This window comes from Papio anubis, chromosome X (assembly GCF_008728515.1).
Source record: "Papio anubis isolate 15944 chromosome X, Panubis1.0, whole genome shotgun sequence".
Lineage (NCBI taxonomy): Eukaryota > Metazoa > Chordata > Mammalia > Primates > Cercopithecidae > Papio > Papio anubis.
Genome location: NC_044996.1, coordinates 24735297 through 24758274, shown reverse-complemented (window position 1 = coordinate 24758274; position 22978 = coordinate 24735297). Strand labels below are relative to the sequence as shown.

The following is a 22978-nucleotide window of genomic DNA, read 5'->3' as shown; positions in this document are numbered from 1 at the left end:
TGCAGATGGAAAATACAGTATGCACAGGATGTGAAACCCACGTATAAGGAGGGCCAACTGTGGTACTTGAGTATGCGTGAATTTGATTATACACAGGCAATGCCAGAACTAATCCCCCACAGATATCAAGGGACAACTGTATTTCCCATTTAACAGATGAGCAGATGGAGAACAGCAAGTTTAAATAATTTATTTAAGAGCATTCAACTAGGAGGAGAGCTGAGATTCCAGTCTTAAGTTGGCTTAACTCCCAACTCTGTGCTCTTTCTACTACCCCACAATGCCTCTATAATTCTACAGAACTTGACAAAATATACCTTTAGATAACTTCTTTTAGCCCATCTAATTTCTAGTTTGTACTTGCAGGCTGCCCCTTTTTCTTCATTTGAATTCTCTTAATCCATTTTGAGAGGATATCTTTCCTCAAACACTAACCTCTTTGGTTAGATCAGCTGTGCTTGGCTTTTTTGTTTGTATTTCTTTTCAAAACCGTAGAATTTTTTGGTTTGTTTGTTTGTTTTGAGACAGAGTCTTGCTCTGTCACCCAGGCTGGAGTGCAATGATGTGATCTTGGCTCACTGCAAGCTCCACCTCCCAGGTTCACCCCATTCTCTTGCCTCAGCCTCCCTAGTAGCTGAGACTACAGGCGTGCACCACCACGCCTGGCTAATTTTTTGTATTTTTAGTAGAGACAGGGTTTCACCATGTTAGCCAGGATAGTCTCAGTCTCCTGACCTTGTGATCCACCCGCGTCAGCCTCCCAAAGTGCTGGGATTACAGGCATGAGCCACTGCGCTCGGCCAACCTTCGGATGTTTTTAATACTCCATACACATTAATGCAGAGCTTCTAGTGGGATATTTACATTTTTTTCAGGCTTCTTGTGTATTTATGTGTATCTTTAATAAAGATCTGCCTTTTGAGTTTTTAATGATTTTTAAATTGTATGGCAATTACAAGTGCTTTTAAAAGAATTAAAAGGAAATTTAAGCAGAATTGACAGATAAGGGAGAAGTTCTTCAATCCCTGTTCTGTCTCCTACTCCCACCTTTGCCTAAACCCCCATTCCCCAGCCAGGCCACTACCCTTAGGAGTTTATATCTTTCTAGACCAGTGCTGTCCAATAGAGCCTTCTGTGATGATGGAAATGTCCTGTATCTGTGCCGTCCAGTCCAGTGGCTACTAGCCGCAAGGGGCTATTGAGTACTTGAAGTGTGGCTATTGCAACTGAGAACTGAACTTTTTATTTGATTTAAAGTAATTTAAATTCAAATTCCCTATGTGGCCAGTCACTATTGTACTGAACAGTGCAGTTCTAGACCTTTGTATATGCTTTTTTGTTCACCCATAGACAAAATACTGATTTGTGTGTGTCTCTATATCATAAACGGTCTCATATGTATGTGTTGGTCTACAACTTGATTTTTTTTTAAAAATCAGCAGTGTGTCTTGGAGAACCTCCCATCTTATTACATAAAGACCTAGCTCATTGTACTTTTTTTTCAAATTCCTAGTTTCGTCAGTAATTTCCTTTACTAAAATGGATGTGTCAGGTCGTGAATTCTTTGGGATTTTTCCCCACCTCATTATCCTTGATTTGCCATTAAGTGCTGTGATCATGATAACCTGCTGAGAAAAAGTTTGATTTTATTGAGTAATCACCCCATGTTTTGGATTCTTGGGCATGTTATGATTAGAGGCTTTAAAAACCACACTACATTTTCACCACCACTGGCACCAATGACTGTTAACAAAGGAGCCGAGTGCACCATGGCCAATTAATTTCAGAAGACTTTCTGTGGGCTGGCTGAGATAGAGCTGAGATAGGGTTCCAACCCTGCACTTGGTACTGTGATCTGTTGCATTGGTTCTCAGACTTCAGTGGATGTAAGAATTGCTTAGAGAGCTTTAAAAAAAGTGTGAATGCATGCGTCCCCACCCCTGGAGACTGTGATTAGTAGGCCCAGGCAGCTGTGCTTTTAAGACATACTCAAGTTGATTCTGCCACATATCTGGTATATTGGAAAGAGTCTTACACTAGTCCAGATATCACCTTTGGTATTAACTGTGGCAGTGAGCAAGTTTGTTGATTGTTGTGTATCTTAATGTTCTCAACTCTCAGAACAAAAATATTGCTTGCTTTGGTAGCCTTCCAGGTTGTGAAAATTAAAAGACATGTGCAAAATACTTTTGGAAATTAAAAGTTGCAAAGTTTTGTAAAAGTATAAAATTCATGTTAACCTAATGCTATAGTATGGACCCTGGTGATGGTAAAATGATGTTTGATCCTCAGTTCTCTAAGAGTTACAGTTCAAATACATGAAAAACTTCCCCAGTCTGAGATGCTTGACTCAGCTTTGATGTTCTTATTTTCAACATTTTTAAAAATTTTTATTTTACTTTAAGTTATAGGATACAAGTACAGAAGATATAGGCTTGTTCCATAGGTATATGTGTGTCATGTTGGTTTGCTGCACCTAGCAACCCATCATCTAGGTTTTAAGCCCCACGTGCATTAGCTATTTAACCTTAATGCTCTCCCTCCCCTCGCCCCACTACCCCGAGTGGCCCAGTGTGTGTTGTTCCCCTCCCTGTGTCCATGTGTTCTCATTGTGCAGCTCCCACTTATGAGTGAGAATATGCGGTGTTTGGTTTTCTGTTCCTGTGCTAGTTTGCTAAGGATGATGGCTTCCAGCTTTATCCATGTCCCTGCAAAGGACATTTTTTTATATTTTTTGAGATGGAGTCTTGCTCTGTTGCCCAGGCTGCAGTGTAGTGGTGTAATCTTGGCTGACTTCAACCTCCGCTTCCTGGGCTGAAGGGGTTCTCCTGCCTCAGCCTCCCAGTAGCTGGGATTACAGGCACCCACCACCAGGCCTGGCTAATTTTTTTTTGTACTTTTAGTAGAGACAGAGTTTCACTGTCTTGGCCAGGCTGGTTTTGAATTCCTGACCTCTAGTGATCCTCCTGCCTCGGCCTCCCAAAGTGCTAGGATTACAGGTGTGAGCCACTGTGCCCAGCCTGAGCTCATTCCTTTTTATGGCTGTATAGTATTCCATGATGTATATTTGCCACATTTTCTTTATCAAGTCTTATTATTAATGGGCATTTGGGTTGGTTCTATGTTTTTGTTATTGTAAGTAGTGCTGCAGTAAACATACGTGTGCATGTGTCTTTATAGTAGAATGATTTATATTCTTTTGGGTATACACCCAGTAATGGGATTGCTGGGTCAAATGGTATTTGTGGTTCTAGATCCTTGAGGAATCGCCACACTGTCTTCCACAATGGCTGAACTAATTTACACTCCCACCAACAGTGTAAAAGCGTTCCTATTTCTCCACAGCCTCGCCAGCATCTGTTTCCACATCTTTTTAGAACCTTTGCTGCATGTGTCAATTTTTTTTGACACGGATTTTTGTGAAATTTCCTAGTCTAAAAGAGAAACCGATATCTCAAGTTAAAATCTGTTAGTTATGTTAATTTTGGCATTGGTTTGTATGAAGTTTTAATATTAAAAAAAAAACACGGCTATATCAGGAAGCTGAAAGTGCTGTGTCAGGTGGGAATTTTTTTTATTTATCAGTCAAGATGTGTTTATCCGTTGTCATGGTTTTACTCTAGTCTAGGACATTTTGTTTCAGCCATTTTCTAAAATGGCTGTAGGCTCCATTTATTAATATATCTTTGCTATTATATAATCTGAGCAGTGATATTATACTTCTTGGTATTGTACATAGAATCTAATAGAGTTAAAAGCTTTTTAATCATATTTTCTCCCACCTCACCAAGTTATGATTGTTAGAAACAGTAATTGCTGTGTTTCGACACTGTCATTTTGTACAGTGCAAGCAATCATTTTTACCACAATCACATTTTTTCCACTACCAAATAACAATGAAGCAAGAAAATGTTCTTCCCAAATATTTATTATTGCCAAGCTTCTTAACATAGGAGTTTAACTTTTACAGGACGTTAGCCAATTAATCTTACCTTTACCTTAAAGCGTGTGCTTCTATAATGCTTTGTTCAATTTATGTTTGCTTTAGAGACTCTTGGAGATATAAAAGTTGAGAGCATGTAAAACTAAAGCAAGGATCTGTTTTCTTTCAGGTGAAAGTTGTGGATGAAGCAAGATACGGAAAGTGTTTGAGGATGTTGTTTGCACCACAGTTTATTTTAAATGGTTGCTGTAATGACCAGTTTTAAATTGTTAGATAATCTCCAAGGCAGATGAGCTAGAAGCATATAAGACTGAAAAGAGGATACGTTTTCTTTCAGGTGAAGGTTGTGGATGAACGAAGGTACCGTAAAGTCTTTGAAGATAGTGTACGCATCATGGACAGAATGGAAAATGACTTCCTTCCTTCCTTAGAACTCAGCAGGAGGGAGGTGAGCCAAAATACGTGATCTCCCTGTCTACTGCCCACTGTGGTTAGCACAGAAGAAACTGCTGCTTAGAAAAGGCAACATAGCACGGTAGTTAAGCCCATGTCGCTGGAGTCAGACTGCCTCCATTCCAGTCCTAGCACTGCTGTTTCGTAGATGCATGACCTCAGGCAAGTGTCTTACCCACTCAGAGCCGCAGTTTCCTTTTCTGGATTAAGGGGTAGTTGTAAGGATTACATGAGTTAATACACGCGAAGCTCTCAGAACAGCACCCGGGACATAGTAAGCCCTCCGTTGTTAGCTGCTCTTGTTTAATATTTCAGAGTTGCTAGTTAATTTATATCTCAGAAACCAGGACTTGGTCCCAGGATGAATACTCTGAACCAAGGTTGGGTTACCCTCTTAGGATCCTAGGAATGATCAGAGTAGCCTGGAGAAGTAGCAGGAGCCACCTAACTCCTTCTCTGCTGGTGTGAGTATAATAATACATGCAAGTGGATGGTGTGAAGTTGGTTCAGTTGGTGAATGTCTATGGCATTTGCACACCTGCTTAACAATTACCTTACTCCTCATATCCTCTATGGAATAATCCAACTGACTTACTTCCCCTACTAGTGATGCATGTTTGTGTCTGTCTGTTATTCCCCAGTTTGTGTTTGAAAATGTGAAGTTTCGGCAACTACAAAAGGAGAAGTTCCAGATCAGCAACAATGGACAGGTTCCCTGCCATTTTTCTTTCATCCCTAAACTTAATGACAGCCAGTACTGCAAGCCATGGCTTCGGGCTGAACCTTTTGAGGGCTACTTGGAGCCAAGTGAGTTTTCCCTTTACCAATGTCTCTGCTGGTAATGTCCTCATGACTCCCATCCCCTTGGTCTAACTTTCTGTTTTCTAACCACATGTCTCTTACCTTTACTGTCATATTGGTGATACCTCTTGTGTGTGTCCTATCTCTTCCCTCTCATTGCTTAATGATTTTTTTAGAGGACACTTTTCTGTTGGTTCTTATACTTTTTGCTTTCCCACTGGAAGTTTTTCTATTACCATGTATCATCTCTTACATTTCAGATGAGACAGTGGACATTTCTCTTGATGTGTATGTCAGCAAAGACTCTGTAACCATCCTGAACTCGGGGGAAGATAAGATTGAAGATATTCTCGTCCTTCACCTGGATCGAGGCAAAGATTACTTCTTGACCATCAGTGGAAATTACCTCCCAAGTTGTTTTGGCACATCCTTAGAGGCTTTGTGCCGTATGAAAAGACCAATCCGAGAAGTTCCTGTTACCAAACTCATAGACTTGGTAAGAACTGTCCCAAGACATAAACCTCTTTTACATTTAATTTTCATAATACTTAAGTGACATCCTCTTTATCTTTGTGCTTTCTGTCTTCTTTTGGCCACGGGGGATGTCAAATGATAAAGAAGCATGTTACTTTAGCACTGTTTTGATTAGATTAAGCCTTAGAGGAAAGAGGGGGGACTAATCTGCAGTTGGCTCTTGTTGGGAGTACAATAGATAATACTAAGCTCACCAAATAAGATTAAAGACTCCCCTCTCAAAGATATAATGCTTATTTGTTAAGCTCTTCATACTCTCAAGTCACTTTTGTATAAATTAGCATGTACGTGAGGTATGCTAAGTGGGGCAGGCAGAATTATTCTCATTGAGCATATGAGAAAAACTGAGGCACAGAGACATTAATGTGCCCAAAGTCAGATACCATCAGTTAGTAACAAATCTAGCACCCAAATTTCCTGGTTCCCAGTTTAGTATTCCTCACTAATACCACATTATATCTAATCAGAGTAAAACTTTGCTGCTTATGGAAGCATAGAACTATACTGCAACCCTGGAGTACCTGAATCAGAATCCCTGGGGGCGCTTATTACAGGTACCCTCACTTCTGGCAATGGAATCAGAATCTCAGGATGTGGAGCCTACAAATCTGCATTTTATCCGCATTCCAGATGCTTATAATGTACATTGAAATTTGATGCTTATTTAATGTGATGTGCTTAAGAAAGAAAAGGAGGTTGATTTTCCCACCTCTCCCACAAGCCAAGCTATAATATTAATGTTTTTGTGAAGGAAGTACTTACTATCTTCAGTAACATAAATTGATTTAGTAATAAAGTTCATTGTATTAAGAAATTTCCTTCTTAATGAAAATATTGTTGGATTGTATGCAGAATCTCTTTGGGCTACAAAAGTATATTCTTGGTTTTTTACCAAAGAAAATTAGGTGAGGTGACAGCATACGTTATCCTTACTGTTAGTATTCATTCACATGGATCCTTTAGGCCTAGCCAGAGCGAGTGATTGTGTCTAGCAGGGAGGTCTAGACCCACGGGCAGGCTGCTGGCTTGTCTGAGTCCGATCTGTTCTGTTGCCATGGAATTGTTTTAGCTGTGACTCAGATAGCAGATTAAAACACTGAGTCCAGCCCCGGCATTCTTTCTTGGAATTATACTTATTTCCCTAGAGCCTTCATGGCTGAGTATATTACCTCTGTTTGAGAGAGAACCATTTTCTTCAGAAATTCATATCCTACTGTTCTGCTGTTTTTCATGATAATTGTTTTTCTCCTAACATTATATTTCTGTCTTTCAGATTTTAGTATTTCACCTTTTAGAATACATTTTGGATGATGAAGTTGTTTTTCCTTATTTCTCCTACCCCCTTTCCTTCATCTCAGACATAATTTTCCAGCTTTCTTTGTTTCAGCTTTTTATTATGAAAAATGTCAAATGTGCAGAAAATGGAAAGAACAGTACAACACACCCCCACATGCCTTCTGTACATATATACACACAGATGTTTTTTGCTGTGTCACGTAAAATTAAGTGGTAATATGTCACTTCACCACTAAACACTTCAGCCTGCATCTCTTAACAAAAAGGGCACACTTAAGCACAATACCATTATTATGTATAAGAAAACTAACAGTAATCCATAGTATCATTTAACATTCAGTCCATATTCAGATTTCTTCAGTTGTTCCAAGAATTTCTTTTATTTATTATTATTATATTGTAAGTTGTAGGGTACATGTGCATAACGTGCAGGTTTGTTACATATGTATACTTGTGCCTTGTTGGTGTGCTGCACCCATCAACTCATCATTTACATCAGGTATAACTCCCAATGCAATCCCTCCCCCCTCCCCCCTCCCCATGATAGGCCCCGGTGTGTGATGTTCCCCTTCCCGAGTCCAAGTGATCTCATTGTTCAGTTCCCACCTATGAGTGAGAACATGCGGTGTTTGGTTTTCTGTTCTTGTGATAGTTTGCTAAGAATGATGGATTCCAGCTGCATCCATGTCCCTACAAAGGACACAAACTCATCCTTTTTGATGGCTGCATAGTATTCCATGGTGTATATGTGCCACATTTTCTTAATCCAATCTGTCACTGATGGACATTTGGGTTGATTCCAAGTCTTTGCTATTGTGAATAGTGCTGCAATAAACATACTTTCTGTTACACCTTTTTTTAAACCAAAATCCAATCTGGGTTCATATAGTATTTGGTGAGGTCTCCAAAGTCGCTATTGGAGTAGTGCAGTTCCCACTTTCTTTAGTGACATTGACTTTTTTAAGAGTCCAGTACAAATGTCCAGTCAAGGGTCTACCATTTTCTAAATTCGTCTGGTTGTTTCTTCTTTTTTTTTTTCAAACTTATCCCTTTTATACTCTCTCCTTCCGCCTACATGTAAACTGAAACCTACCCTTATTTTTGATCAAAGTCAGTGAAGATATTGGAATATCTTTGCCATTAATATGAAAAACTGCAAAGCCATTAATATGAAAAACTTGGCAGTTTTTCGTATTCTGGGATTGGCCAGAAGAGGCTCAACCAGCATAAAGTTTTTATTTTATGTAAAGTATACTATCAGGTAATTTTACCATGTTTGCTCATGAATAGAAAGGAACCAAAATCATTAGAGGAATGAATGGCTCTTTGTGAAGCCTTTTTCCTTCTTTTTGTCACAAGTGATTCAGGGTTAAAATAATAGAACCCTGATCATTTTTAATTACAAAATTTCCTAGTTTTTATTAAAATGTATGTGTGTGGTCATCATTTTTCTTTTGAAGCTTTTATTTTGTAGGATTTAGGGTTCTGATTCTTTTCACAGTCTGTTGCATTTCAGTGTTATTAAATTCCTGTATCTCACTGATAAGGAAATTATCTATACAGGTTGATTATCCATTATCCAAAATGCTTGGGACCAAAAGTGTTCAGATTTCAATCTTTTTCAGATTTTCAAATGTATGCATTATATACTTAACAGTTCAGCTTCCCTAATCTGGAAATCAGAAATCTGAAGTGCTCCAGTGAGCATTTCCTTTGATCATCATGACAGTACTCAAAAAGTTTCGAGTTTTGGAGCATTTTGGATTTCTGGATTGGGGATACTCAACCTGTATTAGTGTGGAGCAGTAAACAAGAAATCTGAAAATTACTACCCCATTTTTAATACCTTCCCACTCTGTTGTGACTTGATTTTGACCTTTGAAATGATTCCTCAGGTATAGTATTCATGTTTTTTTTCCCCAAGACCCAATATCATATTTCAAATCTCATGAGATGATGCTATTAATAATGGTACCTGCCCTCTGTTGTATTATTTGCTCTGAAATTTTGGTGAAGCCAGAAATGAGTTCAATGTATGTGTTGTCTCTCTATGTACTGTTTTAGAAAGATCCTTATGCACTGTTTTAGAAAGATCCTTATGCCACACCGTCTTCCCACCAAATGCAGAGTGAAATAACTGACATAATTATTTTTTATCCTTCCAGCTCTTTTCATAACAGTGACTTTGCCACTTCTAGAATAGTTGGGATTAGCACAAGTGGGAAACGGATGAAAATCTACCATTTGTAATCATCTTTATTCTTTCTCAGAATTAAGATAGATTTTTCTGTTATATTAACTAGAATATTAAGTAGCAAATAATCCTCAATATTGATTCATTACATACTGGATACAAAGTATTAAGGAGTTTATGTGAGTTCCCATAATTTAGTGGTGATGAAAGTATATTTACATGTAAAATATGGCTAAACTTTAAGTCATGGTTAATAGGGAGTTTGGTTACAGATAATCTGAACATTGACCACCTTTACTGACTAATGTCTGGTGTGCTTGGTAAGTCAGTATTTTGGAAAGTCATGTAAAATGAGTATTATGGAGGTTGTAGTTTGTGTTAACAATAGGTTCCTTTCCTGTGTTATTTATTAAAGCCCTTATATGCTATAAAAGCTTATTGGCTGACCAGCTAATCCCTGTAGAAATCAGAATCGGCCTGTTTTCATTTTAATGAATATTTAATACATGTAACATTAACATGACTGAGAAATAAGTTTAGCACATAAGAATAAAGTGAATTAGGAAGGTGATTTGGGGTTAGTTATAGAAGTATTTTCAGTCAAGTCCAAGTACTTAGGAAACATGTATTAATATAGTGGGTGAGCAGGCTCTTCCAGGCATAAGGGACATCTTGAATACAGGGTAGAAGGTGAAAGTGAAAAGATTGTGTATGAAAAACTGTAAGATTTCCCTGGTACAAGTAAAGATCAAGGATAAAAATGTATGAAGCTGGTTAGGGAGAATGGGGCAGGTGGTAGAGAGTCTTGAAGTCAATACATAAGTTTATGCTTGAGCCAGAGGGTATCTAGAACCATCAGAAGGGTTTGCTGATGAGTATGAGGTTGCAAATTGATACAGTTGGAAGAACATTCTGGTGTTGCTTGTAGAATGGACTAATTGAAAGGAGACAAGACTTGAACTTGCCAGATGTGGCTAAGTTGTAAATACAGAGATGAAAAAAGCTGAGGGATGAGTAGAGAAACTGTATTTGCTTGGGGACATATCTGTTGGGAGAACAATATTAAAAATTTGAAATAACAGGAATAACTTGTTAATTTGTCCATAGTTTTTTTTTCCCATTATGTTTTTACTTTGTCTTACTAATCTAACCATCCATTTCTTACTCCATTAAGTATATGGCTTGTATTTCTTCTCTATTCATATGAACTAATCCTTTTTAGAACTTCATTTTCCATTCAGTTTTCGGCTATTTATTTATTTATTTCTGAGATGGAGTCTCACTGTTGCCAGGCTGTAGTGCAGTGGCACAATCTTGGCTCACTGCAACCCCCGCCTCCCAGTTCAAGTTATTCTCCTGCCTCAGCCTCCCGAGTAACTGGGACTATAGGTGCGTGCTACCACACCTGGCTAATTTTTGCATTTTTAGTAGAGATGGGGTTTCACCATGTTGGCCAGGCTGGTCTTGAACACCTGACCTCAGGTGATCCACCTGCCTCGGCCTCCCAAGGTGCTGGGATTACAGGCCTGAGCCACCGTGCTCGGCTATGCTTTTTATTTTTAAATTTGGATATTCTACCTCTAATTGACTCTTTTATATTATTTTAGCTGCATTTGCCACGGGGAATATTCTTCTGAGGGTGAATGTTGGGGTAAAGAATGATTTGCATTGCATTTGCTGTGTGCCAATGTTGTCCCACTGGGGAAATCCTGAACTCAGTTTCCTTTTTAAATGTAATCCATGTATAGCCTTTTGCAGAGAGTGGGCATCTCTGCTCTTTAAAATTCGTTGGACTAAGTGATTCATAGTAGAAACCTTAGGATTATTATGGGACTAAGTTGTTTACTAATAAAGGCTAAGTGACATTTCTATTTTCAAAATTGAGAGCAGGGTTTAATTCAATGTAATTTCTATGTTGTTTCTTTGTGCCTGTACCTAGAGAAGTAAATCTCTTGTCCCTCCATCCATATTTAATCAAAGTCCTTTCGATTCTTCTTTCAGAGTTTTCTCTTGTATTCATTTGTAAGTGTATGTATATACCTTTTATTATATATATAATATACCCTTTAATATATATATACTTAGAAATTATATATATACCTATATGTGTGTGTGTGTATATATATATATGTTTATAATTTTCCATTATTAAGATGTTTACCTTCTTCTGCTTGACCTACCTCGGTAGCCTTTGAATGATCCCCTTGTCTTTCTCACTGTCTCTCTCTCTCTCTTTCTCTGTCTCTGCCCTTCAGTTTTCCCTATTCAGGGCTGTCAGATTGATCTTTCTGTACTACTGCTTTGGGGCCTGTCACTTCCTTGCTTAAAGGTAGTCAGTGGCTCCCCCATGCCTGCTGAATACAATCCGAATGCCTTAATCTGTCATGTAAGGTCCCCCCAAGGCTAACTTCAACATACCTTTTCAGATTTATTTCCCACTATTTTTCTTGGCATTCTCCATGCACCCCACAAACAGATGACTAACTTCTTCGTAATCTCAATTTGTGATTTACAGTCTCTGTGCCTTTTGTTTATTTCTGCCTCTTCCACTTGTAATATTCTCTCCCCATCTCTACCCTTTAAAATTCTGTGAGTCTTTTAAAGGGCTAGCAATGATCTATTGAGAACTCGTATTCATGAATTATGACAATACCAGTCTGTAAACTCTGGAACTCCTCACCCCAACTCAGTTGCAAATCAGAGTCAGGGACAAACCAGGTATTTCTCCTTTATCCTCATTTCTCATTGCCTTCCCCTGCAAAGGCATTTTAGCACAATGCCTTGTACCGGAGGATGGCTGCTGCTTAAAGAAAACTTTTTTGAGAGCCTGGTTTGACAGGTTAGTATACAAAATCTCTGTCTAGTTTTATTCATATCATGTATCAGATATTCATGGAGGGAAAAATATAAAATGTGTCAGGTAGATTCTTCATTTGATAACACGTCCTAAATTTTACAAGAGGTTCTAGTATAAAATTGTATCAGATGTTGGGTACTCAAAATCAACTTGACATTAAAAGGTATTGTAATTATAGTACTATAAATACGTACCTTATAGAGGCTATTATTCTAATTACTTTATTTCATGTGATATTTAAGAGTCTAGGTAAACCCACAAAAGCATGTTTAATTCGTGAAGTATCTACCAATATTAAAACGCCTAATCCCCATGGATAACAGTCTGGGAGGAATGCATTCAGTATTACCACTAGGAATGCCAGGGAACACATGCTTTTCCTCCTCCCTGTCCACTCCCAGCTCCCGTGCATCTCAGACAGTAAGATTGGGATTTCTCCTTTTACCTGTAAGAACTGAGACATGTAATTTAGACTTGAGCGCTTAGTGGTCCATAGTCAGATTTGAAACAATCCAGGTTGGGAGTCACTGGGGAGGTATGAGGAACCTTGAGGGACCCAGACCTTCTGCTGGCATACTGCCCCATCACCCCTTGGTTTTAGGCTGCTTCAAGGTAAATATTACTATCCCTATTTTAGAGATGAAGAAACTGAGGCTCTATGAAGTTTGGTAACTTGTGCGAGGGCTATACAAAATTGCCAAGAGGTGGAGCAAAGATTTGTACCCAAGCCTGTCCAACACCAGTACCTATACTCTTTCCATTAACCACGCTGTCTTTTAAGTGGGGTTTCTCACTGTCCTTAGCCTGTTATGGAGAATACATTCTCACAGTTTTCCTCTACCTCTCTGTCCAGGAAGCAGTCACATTGTCCTTTTTGAATTGTCTAACGGAACATAGTGATAATGACTGTGGAGTTGATCAGACCTGGGATCCAATCCTGATTCAGCCACTTACTACCTAATAGTGAGTGTGGCCTTGGGAAAATAATTTAAGCTTTCAAAGCCTCAGTTTCTTCATCTGTAAAATGGGAATAATATCTACTTTGGACGTGTGTACAGATTAAATGACTGTATATAAGCACTTTACACAGTTCCTGGTATATGACAGATGCTTCCTAAGTGGTGGTGGTAGTTATTGCTGCTATTGTTATTGGATTGTAATAACAGCATAAAAGACAGGAAGATTAAAAAGATACCTTCTTACCTATCCCCTGCCTCTCTTTTTTCTCTTATACCCAATAGGAAAATAAAAATAGGGGATAATGATGGATCTTCTGATCTGCAAAGGTCTGAAATGAAATTCATTTATAGTTCAGAAGGACCTTCAAATCTGGGCACTCTGAGGGCCTTTGAGGAGGGGAGTGGATACGAGGGGATAAAAAGGAATCTGGGATGCTGCTTAGGAGGCTGGCTGGCGTGAGAAGAATGAAAATGGAAAGTAGAGTGGTTTACCATCTCTTTCCAGATGGCCACTGTTGGGCCTACAGCCATATTCTTTCAGTGAGGTATATACCTCAGTGCACCTGCCTCCAAGCAGCAGACAGGAAGAGACATTGGGGCATTTGGCTGGGTCAGTTGGCAGATGCCAAAGGACACAGAAGTCTAGAACCGCACGTATTTATTGAGTGATATTCTCAAACTGCACAAAAATTTAAAATGTCTAGTAGAGAACTTTGTGTATGAAAAATGTATTTCATTTTCAACAATCATAATTTATTTGAAGAATTCAAAGCTGTTTAAAGCATGTATATCTGGTAAGATAGTGAGTTCTAATACTGATCTGTTTCTAATTCTGTAAATTAATTCTAATCATATTCTGTCTGTCAATGACTTTCTTTTCCTGCTCCGCTCTCAGGAAGAAGACAGCTTCCTAGAAAAGGTAATGCAATCCATTGGTGGTTATGAGAGTTTCCCTGTGCTTGATTAACACTTAACTGTGGTCCCTGGAATTTGTCCCTAGGCGTTCCCATATCAGAGACCTCTGACTTGGTGAGACTCCCCTAAAGCCCTACCAGCTGTCCTTAAGTGTTTGAAGTACAGGAAAGATATTTACTGTAGCAGTCAAGTCATTGAGACTCGGAACATAAAAACAGTAGGACTCAAGGTTCTAGATTTGTATTTTTGAAATGAGAAGTAACTACAGAGCCATCTTGACGTATCTGAATGCTCATGAATTGGAGGAGGGTACCAGTTAGCTGTCCTCCATTTCCAATGACAATAAAACCAGAAGAAGTAGCTTTCTGTTGCATTAAGAATGATTTGAGGTTAATGATCATAGCAATTAATTTCAGAAAAAAATACACAGATATGATCAAGAAATAGAGCATAGAATAGAATTGTGGACCTGAACAAGATCATAAAAGATCATCTGGTTCAGGCCTCTACCTTCAGACAGGGTAAGGTATTTTCTCCATTCTAATAGATGAGACAACCAAGGCCCAGAAAGGTTGAAAAACTTGCTGAAGTCATACACCCTTCCCACTTGGTGGAATTTAATGCCTTTTGATGATGGGGATGGCGTGCTGTTTTCATGCTTTAGTTATTAACACTAAGTAAGGTTACAAAGTGTGGGCTTATCAGGCGCTGAATGTGTCTTGTTGAAAGAAGACAAAGTAACTTGGTTTTCCTTTGAAAATTAGAGTTCAGGATAATTTGTGAAATTATTCAAGTATTGTTTCTTGTGCATGATCTTTTCTCTGGACTTTGGAGACACAACTGTGGCATTCCATATTATCATACAGGAATTTGAAAATGAATAGTGGATGGTGTATGTAATCTACTGACATTTTATTAACCTTTTTAAACCACCAAGGTTTGAGACAGCTGTGCTTCCTAGCTCTTCCTTGTTAAGAGCAGTCCATGTTCTGTCTTTTTATCTTACACAGTACCTTGTGTTGCCTTAATGCCTTAGTATAGGAAAAGCTCCAGTTGGATGTCAGACTTTTTAAAAAGTACGTGAATCAGTGCTGCATAATTTCTATATGGCAAGTTTAGAGGCATCTGCTAAAGAATCAGTACATGTGCTGCATTTGGTCCAGAGAGTTAGCAGAGTGCAAGATGGACAGTGTTTTGGCTCAAATACCATGTGGATGCTTGGATTTGATACTTGCAACTGGAAAGAAGTAAATGGATGAGCCATTGATAGACATTCTGGCAACTATTAGGAACATGAATATCAAGTGATAGAATCCCAGGGACAGAAAGGAAGCAAACTGAATGTGGAAAAAAAAAAAGAAAGAATTTAAATGGTAACCAACTGTCACACTCCCTTCTCTTTCTTATTCCCTTAGAAAGGCACAGCAGCTTTTAAAGGTCATCAGTGCTTGTTAAAGAACATAATGTTGAGAAGAGACCTCAGCTCGGCTGTGGTGTATGTGGTCTCTGTCAAAGTAGTGACATGCTCCTTTTTTTTTTTCTTTTAAAGCTACGTGACTGGGGGTTGTGGATGGAATTCACAAGTTGCACAATGTTGGGCAAGAATTTCTTAGTTAAACATGCAGAATATATATGACCTCAAGCTAGAGGCGGGGGAGGGAGGAGGATGCAAAAAATTTGGTCATAGTTCTCTCCACTGGGATTTTTCTGAAGGCTACATTCAGATGCCTTTACTATTTCAAACATTTTTTCATGTAATGTATATTTGACTACATGAACCTAAGATAACTGAATTTATTTCCTAGCCATTTCCAATTCACATATAGTGATTGATTTAATTTATGCCACTTCTGGGTTTTTCTCTTACAAAATTCTTTCAGAAGAATATAACAGATAGTAGAAAGATAGATGAAAGGAGTAAAAGCCCCTAGAAATCTTGACTGAGCTATTCCTAGAAAATGTAACTTCTGGACTCAGACCTTAGACTTTTCATGGTATTTCTGCCTCTTGGTTAGCTATATTCAGTTTACTATTTTTGGACCTTAAGGCTTATGAGTTTTAGTGCCTTAAGATTAGAACTTCCATCAAGCCTGAAATATTTACATATGTGGGTCTAATGTTGTGGAGAGTTCTCTTTAATTCCTGAAAACCAAAGAAGCTCATTTAAATCAACATTGAAAACAAACAACAGTATCTGTGGTAAGACCTGAAGGAAGAGTAAGTTAGAAATAAACAAATACCTAAGTGTAGACCCTGATCTCTCAAAGTACTATATTGACAATTGTAATTTAATAGTCCCCCCAAGTCACCAGTGCTGTATGGACTCCACTGTGACTGTATCACTGGAGCACTGGTTCTCAGTGTCACCTTTGAAAGGATTTAAACACAAGGCATCCATGTAATAAACATCATAAACTCAAATGAAATGCAGAACAATTAAGTGAAGCATTTAGGAAAGGACATCCTTTAACTGTGAGACTCGCTATCAAGTGCCTTCTGACCAGGGGTGTCCCCACTGAGAAGAAATGGAAAATCTTAAGAGATGAAGATCACATTGTACCTGCATGACCAGAATTTGAAGGACTTTAAGTTATACACCAAAATCTTTATTCTGAGACCCCTTTGATTCTCATCCTTTTCCATCTATTAGGAGAAATCCCTTCTGCAAATGGTTCCTTTGGATGAAGGTGCCAGTGAGAGACCCCTTCAGGTCCCCAAGGAGATCTGGCTTCTAGTAGATCACCTATTCAAATATGCCTGTCACCAGGTAAGTGAGAGTAGACCTTCCCTACAACTTTGGAAGGTGTGTAAATACTATAGGAAATCATAACACCCCGCATCAGCATAGCGCTTTTAACTTTCCCAAGCTACCTGCACACAGTGGCACTGTCAGATCAACTGGGTGGGTGGAAGTGTCCCTAGTCACAGATGTCACAGCTGAAGCATGCAAAGCTAAGTTATTTACTAAGACCAAGGCCTAAGTGTAGTCGTGGCAGAGCCAGGACCAAATTAAGAGCACCTGTCTCCTGGCTACTCTCTCTTTTCCCTGGACATCTGCACACCTGAGTCTATAATGCCTACTTTGGCTATGAGTCATGTAGGCATTAGAGATTTTTAAATCTAAAGCAGATTTTAAACCCATTTTTTAACTTGGTCCTAGTTTTTCTTTTAAATCCTATCTAAAATGCCACCCCAACTCATTCACCCCCAAAAGAGACATTTCTTGGGACTAAATTGAAAGGTAATGTTCTCTTACCTACTGAAGAATAATGTAACTTGAAAGCAAGGTTTAGTATGAGCATGCGATTTCCTCCTTCCCCAGCATTCAGTAGTACTAGCATTTGAATGTGGTTATTCTGTTTGGACTCTGCCTTCTGCTTCTTGTCAAGAGGCTACAAGTAGGCCAGGCACGGTGGCTCATGCCTGTAATCCCAGCATTTTGAGAGGCCAAGACGGGCACATTGCTTGAGCTCAGGAGTTCGAGACTAGCCTGGGCAACATGGTGAAACCCCATCTCTATTAAAAAAAATTTAAAAAGAGGCTAGAATTAGAACACCTGGTTTCTTGCTCTAGCCATCTGGTCCCCTGCCTTATCAGGTGTAGGCTAAAACCTTTGGAAAGAACATTTTCTCGTTTGAAATAACATTTCACATGGATTAGAGAAATGCTAAAGGAAAAATGTGCTATTTTCACACCTCCATTTGTAATTATTAACACACATACCACCCTTCCCTTTTGCTTCCTGCTGCTCTTCTGATCCTTGGGTAATCATCATAACCTCAGGAGTGATTATCTTGCCTGTTCCCTTCATTCTGACTTCTTTGGTAGGAGGACCTGTTCCAGACCCCTGGAATGCAGGAAGAGCTCCAGCAGATCATTGATTGTCTGGATACCAGCATTCCTGAGACAATCCGTATCCTTTGCGACCAAAGCATAAGAAGCTGGATGAGTACTTGGTCAAACTCTTCTTCGCACCTCTATTTGCTTTTTGTGGTTCTATATTTATTTTCTTTGTAATGTCTTTTATTGTAGGATAACCACTGACTATCCACTTGTTTCTCATTTCCTTTTATGAACTTTTGACCTCTTTCCATATCCAGCTCTTACTAAAAGGAAGCAAGGGGTAGATAACAATGACTTAAAAAGCATGGGACGTAGAAGCCACAACGCTGGTACTATTCTCCTTAAGGTGATCAGTCACTCCTGCCACCACACGTACTGTTGACAGGGCAGGGAGAAGGATGAGAAACATGGGCAACTGGTTTATAGGACTGCTCCAGTGTCAACTGTCACTCTGCAGGCTATATTCCCCTGACCCTGAAGCTGGGCCAAAGCTGCCAAGAGTCTTTGACCAATTCTGTAACAACTCAGCTGCAGGGCACTTGAATCAATAAAATATCAAGCCCCCATTAGGATCAGTGTGCCCCAAATAAGAGGAGGGAAACAGTCCCTGCAGGAGCTTGAGGAAAGGAGCCCGTCGGGGCTCTGTGTGGCCTTTCTCCTGGAGCCCCTTTCCCTTGACTTAAGTTGATTCAGCTGGCAGCAACCACTCTGTGGCTGAAGCACTGCTCATTTTCTTGGAAGCCCTGCCAGAGCCAGTCATCTGTTATGAGCTGTATCAGCGATGTCTTGACTCTGCTCATGATCCCCGGATCTGCCGACAGGTGGGTTCTACTGACCTGAGGATGTGTTTGACGCAGGTTCCCCCATAGAGAAGTCATCAGTTTTACAGAGCCAGATAGGCAGCCAGCTGTCTGGTAGGATGGGTCTGGATCTGTTATTAGTGGCAGGACACGAACATTGAGGGTTGCTACCCTTAAATTTTAGGTTGTGTTATTTCCTATGATATTTGCCACCTTTTCCCCATTGGCCTATTTCTGTTTACAGAAAACAGTGGGGTGGATCCCTCTACTCTAGGGTAAATTGGTGAAGCTGATTGTACATGGAATTCTGGCTGGAAGGATGGGTGACACTTGGGAGCCTTTCTTCTTTTTCTCTTCTTGGTGTGTGTTTTTAATCCTGAAATGATTTTAATGCACAGTAACTGAGAGTACCTGTGAATTGGACTAGTGAGTATTGGGAGGAGTCCCCATCCATGTTAAGTGACATTGTAAAGAAAACCATTCAAACAAAAAAGAACAAAACCATTCAGCTTGGTAGGTGCTGTGGCTACATGCCTGCGGAAATGGGAAAAGAGCAGATGAACACCGACCTATTGTGAGGCGGGGTGTGCGTGTGAATGTGTGATGACCATGTGGCCTGGTCATTGAGTGGACGGGGACCAAACAGCACGGCCGTTCTTACTTTGAAGTTATAATTTGGAAGGTGTTGTGTTGGCCATGAGGAGATAATAGAAGTTGATAGATGAAACGGGTCCTGCAAGAGTTGGATTATAGACTACTATTAATGGCAGCTGTAAGTTCCTCTTACTTTCATCTTCCACCTGTTTTTCTCACTGCCTACCCCTATTTTTAAAAACAGGTGATCTCCCAGCTTCCGAGATGCCATAGAAATGTTTTCCGTTACTTGATGGCATTCCTTCGAGAACTCTTAAAATTCTCTGAATACAATAGCGTCAATGCCAACATGATCGGTAAGAGTGCTTCATGCAGCATGGGACATTTGTTGAGAATACTCTTCATGCATTGTATCCAGTATATACCTTACTGCGTGTGCAGGCACATGGCAGTCAACAGTCATTGTCCCCAGGCCCTCCAGCCCTGAGGTTTTGCTTAGGTTATGTCTGACAAAAGTTTCCGCTTGTCTTTCTGTCGTCTTCTAGCTACTCTCTTCACTAGTCTTCTCCTGAGGCCTCCACCCAACCTTATGGCAAGACAGACTCCAAGTGACCGCCAGCGTGCTATTCAGTTCCTTCTGGGCTTTCTGCTTGGGAGCGAAGAAGACTAAGGCTTTTACTATTCTCTGATATTCTAGAAGCAGACGATCTCGGGCTCCAAGTATTTCAGAATGATTTAAAAAGTCATGCCACAGGAAGGGTCTATTGCAGAATTTCAAGTTCTGTTTATAGTAAAAAGGAAGAGTGTTTCCTAATCCCTCCTTTACCATATCCTCCACAGCAAAATACTTTTAGACTTATATTGCCAAGCCAAAGTTACCATATTTTGGTGTTTTTGTGTTTTCTCTTTATAAGGCAAAAAGATCTGTATTTACACTCCTTTACCTAGGGATGTGTTTGTTGCCCTCCTATCTAATTGTCATGATTGTCCTTAGTACCCTAGGCCTAGATTCTGAGATGTTCCCATTCTAGGCCTACAAGCACTACTTGCTGTAGCTGAGACTTGTCTAGAGTCCTTTGTATAATGCACTTTTGACCCACCCCCTCCTGGATCACTCCTTTGCACTCCACTCCCCTCGTTCTGTCACTTTGAACGAAGTCTGAGTGAGGCTAGTGACTCCTTGGGTGTCCTCAACAGTGAGTTCACTGTCTGCGTGCAGTTATTACATGCATTTGTGCATTTCTACTACAATGGCATCTTTATGTCTCTGTAACATTGGCCTTTTCATGGCTCCGCACTGGGTGGAACCATATTCTCTTAGATCACATTTAGTAGCATAACTTTAGGGACTATTAGAGATGGCATCCCATCGATGTGAGAGAATCACAATCAGAATGGAAGCACTTTGAGTATCTGAAGAGTGAGAGCATTCGTGTTTGACGGGTCCTGCTTCCCACTATCCTTTTCCTATTGTTACTCAAATTTTACAGCAAGACTAATCCTGGGTGTCTCTGAGACCCATCTCCTGCCTAGACATCCACCTCCAGAGCAACACTGGCCCCACAGTAAAAGAGGGAGTCTTGTACCTCAGGCAGGCCCATCTAGAGCTATTGATCCTTCCCACAGCAAAGGTATTGCGGATGACCCTTAGAATCCATTTTCTGGTCTTCTGAAGTACCAAGGGCAGGTGTCACCTCCTTCCTCAGCGGGACTGACTCTGTGCTCTACAACCAGCTCCTGCACGTAAAGGGTTTAGAGGCTCCCCTTGGCTCCCAGACCATATCCAGTGTTGTGTAAAGAGACTGGCCAACAGGACCAACCAAGCACCTTACCTCTCCCATCCAAGATGACCCTCTGAGCTTTTCATTTATTCAAACTCTGTGATACAGCCTTTTTTAAAAAAATTAATCTATATTGGTTGATAAGCCTGACTGCAAAACTGCCTGATGCAATTGGTTTCCTCCTGGTTTTCTTTTGTTACAACCACCCTTGCCTGTTTACGTTAATTGCAAGGAACATAACGTACAGGCTCTATGTACGATCCTGGGCATTGACTCCATGACATTTCTAGCATATCCAAGGCACCACCAGTGATTTCCCCCATTTCTTGGAAAAAAAAAAAAAAAAGGTACGTATTTTGCAATACGGCTAAACGCTTTCCTGATTGAGAGTTAAAGCAGTAGGAGTCAAGTTACTGGTGCCACAGAGCTGGAGGTGTGATAGGTCAGGGGCTGGGTGTTGAACTTAGTTAATGGAAGACTGAGAGCAGAACAGGTTTGTCATCTCTGCAAGGCCAGAAAGTGACCACAAAAAGAGGCAGATAATAGACACTGGGGTAGGATCATACCCCAGGGAAATACCTTTCCTGGGCTTGTTTTCTAGCATATCATTGACCTGGGATCTTTGGGTGATCAAAGGTGTGGTTAGTGGAGGCTCTGTGCTGCACGTATGCAGTATCCTATCTCTTTCTACATCAGGTCAAAACACTAAGTTGGTGTACTGCCTCGACCTTTTTACACCTCATCCTGGAACATATACAGGGTTGAGAATTTTAGACAATCTCTAGGTAGAGGAGACAAGACGTAGACCCAGACAGAAGAAATCTGCTTCCCTACCATGCCTATTGCAACACCCCACCTGTAATTCCCAAGTCCTCTAAGGTACTAATTTGTAGCTGCTCTGAAGTAATGATTTCAGATTCAACTGGTAGGGAAAGACTCTGCACCTGCTGTCTTAGGGAAGAAATGGTTTAAATCCATGTGGTGACATTGCGTTAGTCTCCCTTTCACTGTTTTCTTATTCTATAATTGTTTGTTAGATTTCCCAAAAACGTCTTGATCACTAAGCAAAGCTGCTAGTGGGATTCTATATTTCGTGTCATCTTTTTTATTATAATTTATTGCAAATTTTTTTCTGAATAAATATATGTTGTGTGAAAAAGCAAAGTGTGATTTTGGTGAGGAAGCACTCAGGAGGGAGGGCTTATGTGTCACTGGGTTCCATTCGACTTGACTGCAGTCCCCATCAGCTGTGCCTGTACTGTCATTACCTGTCTTACAGGGAAATACCATTTATAAGAATTCTTGGTATATTCACCCTCAGAGATGAGAAGAAACCGTGCATTTTCAGAGGCTAATAAAGGCGTCCTATACTTTCAGAGGCCAGCCAAGTACCCTTATTTTAACCCTAAGGATTCAGGCAACAAAACAACTGAATTAGAGGAAAGGACGTTGACTCTTAATGCATGTAAATGTCACACTAGGTCAGATCTGTGATCCCTCCAGCCCCAGAAACCTGACAAACCCTAAGATGCACATCTGGGGAGAACCCAGTTACCCCTGCTCACATAGTCTCAAGATGTGCCTCCCCAGAGAGCCTGTTTTAACATAATCCTATTTTGCAGCTTTTGAAAACCAGTTTTGAACTTTTATGACTTATTGGGGTGATCAAGTCCATAAATTTAGTACTTTTTTGTTGTTCTCATCTGAACTGTCTAACATGTTGGGAGGAAACCCCTGATTTGAGCATGGTGCCAGTCTCCATTATGAATTTGTGGATTCTGATTCCATTCCCTTTGAGACTGAAGAAGCCACAGCTGGAGGTTTCTTCTCTACTAAGGCCCTCTTCCAATTCCCTCCAGCTGTGAGCTTGACCCTGCTTAATGTGCTGACTCAGTGTTGTCATAAACAACTTTTGAAGCCCCACCCAAAGCCTTGGCAGGAGAAGGTGTTTCTTTCTGAGAGTGATTTTCCCCCCAGCAGATGGAGACTGACACCAGAAGTTTTTACA

General features: G+C 40.0%; 1 protein-coding gene across 3 annotated transcripts in view; it reads left to right on the top strand.

Moving 5' to 3' along the window:
- OCRL (OCRL inositol polyphosphate-5-phosphatase) overlaps nucleotides 1-22129 on the top strand; it is a 51500-nt gene extending 29371 nt beyond the window's left edge. For 2 of the 3 annotated variants that reach the window (XM_009198232.3, XM_017954369.3), the window contains exons 16-24: nucleotides 4281-4391; nucleotides 5038-5203; nucleotides 5458-5693; nucleotides 13933-13956; nucleotides 16603-16719; nucleotides 17781-17865; nucleotides 18489-18616; nucleotides 19434-19545; nucleotides 19735-22129. In XM_009198232.3, the coding sequence (XP_009196496.1) occupies nucleotides 4281-4391; nucleotides 5038-5203; nucleotides 5458-5693; nucleotides 13933-13956; nucleotides 16603-16719; nucleotides 17781-17865; nucleotides 18489-18616; nucleotides 19434-19545; nucleotides 19735-19859 (1104 nt within the window). In that variant the 3' untranslated portion in view covers nucleotides 19860-22129. The remainder of the gene's footprint in view (nucleotides 1-4280; nucleotides 4392-5037; nucleotides 5204-5457; nucleotides 5694-13932; nucleotides 13957-16602; nucleotides 16720-17780; nucleotides 17866-18488; nucleotides 18617-19433; nucleotides 19546-19734) is intronic. The other variant, XM_017954371.3, reaches the window with a different exon arrangement.
- Nucleotides 22130-22978: the final 849 nt, after the last annotated feature.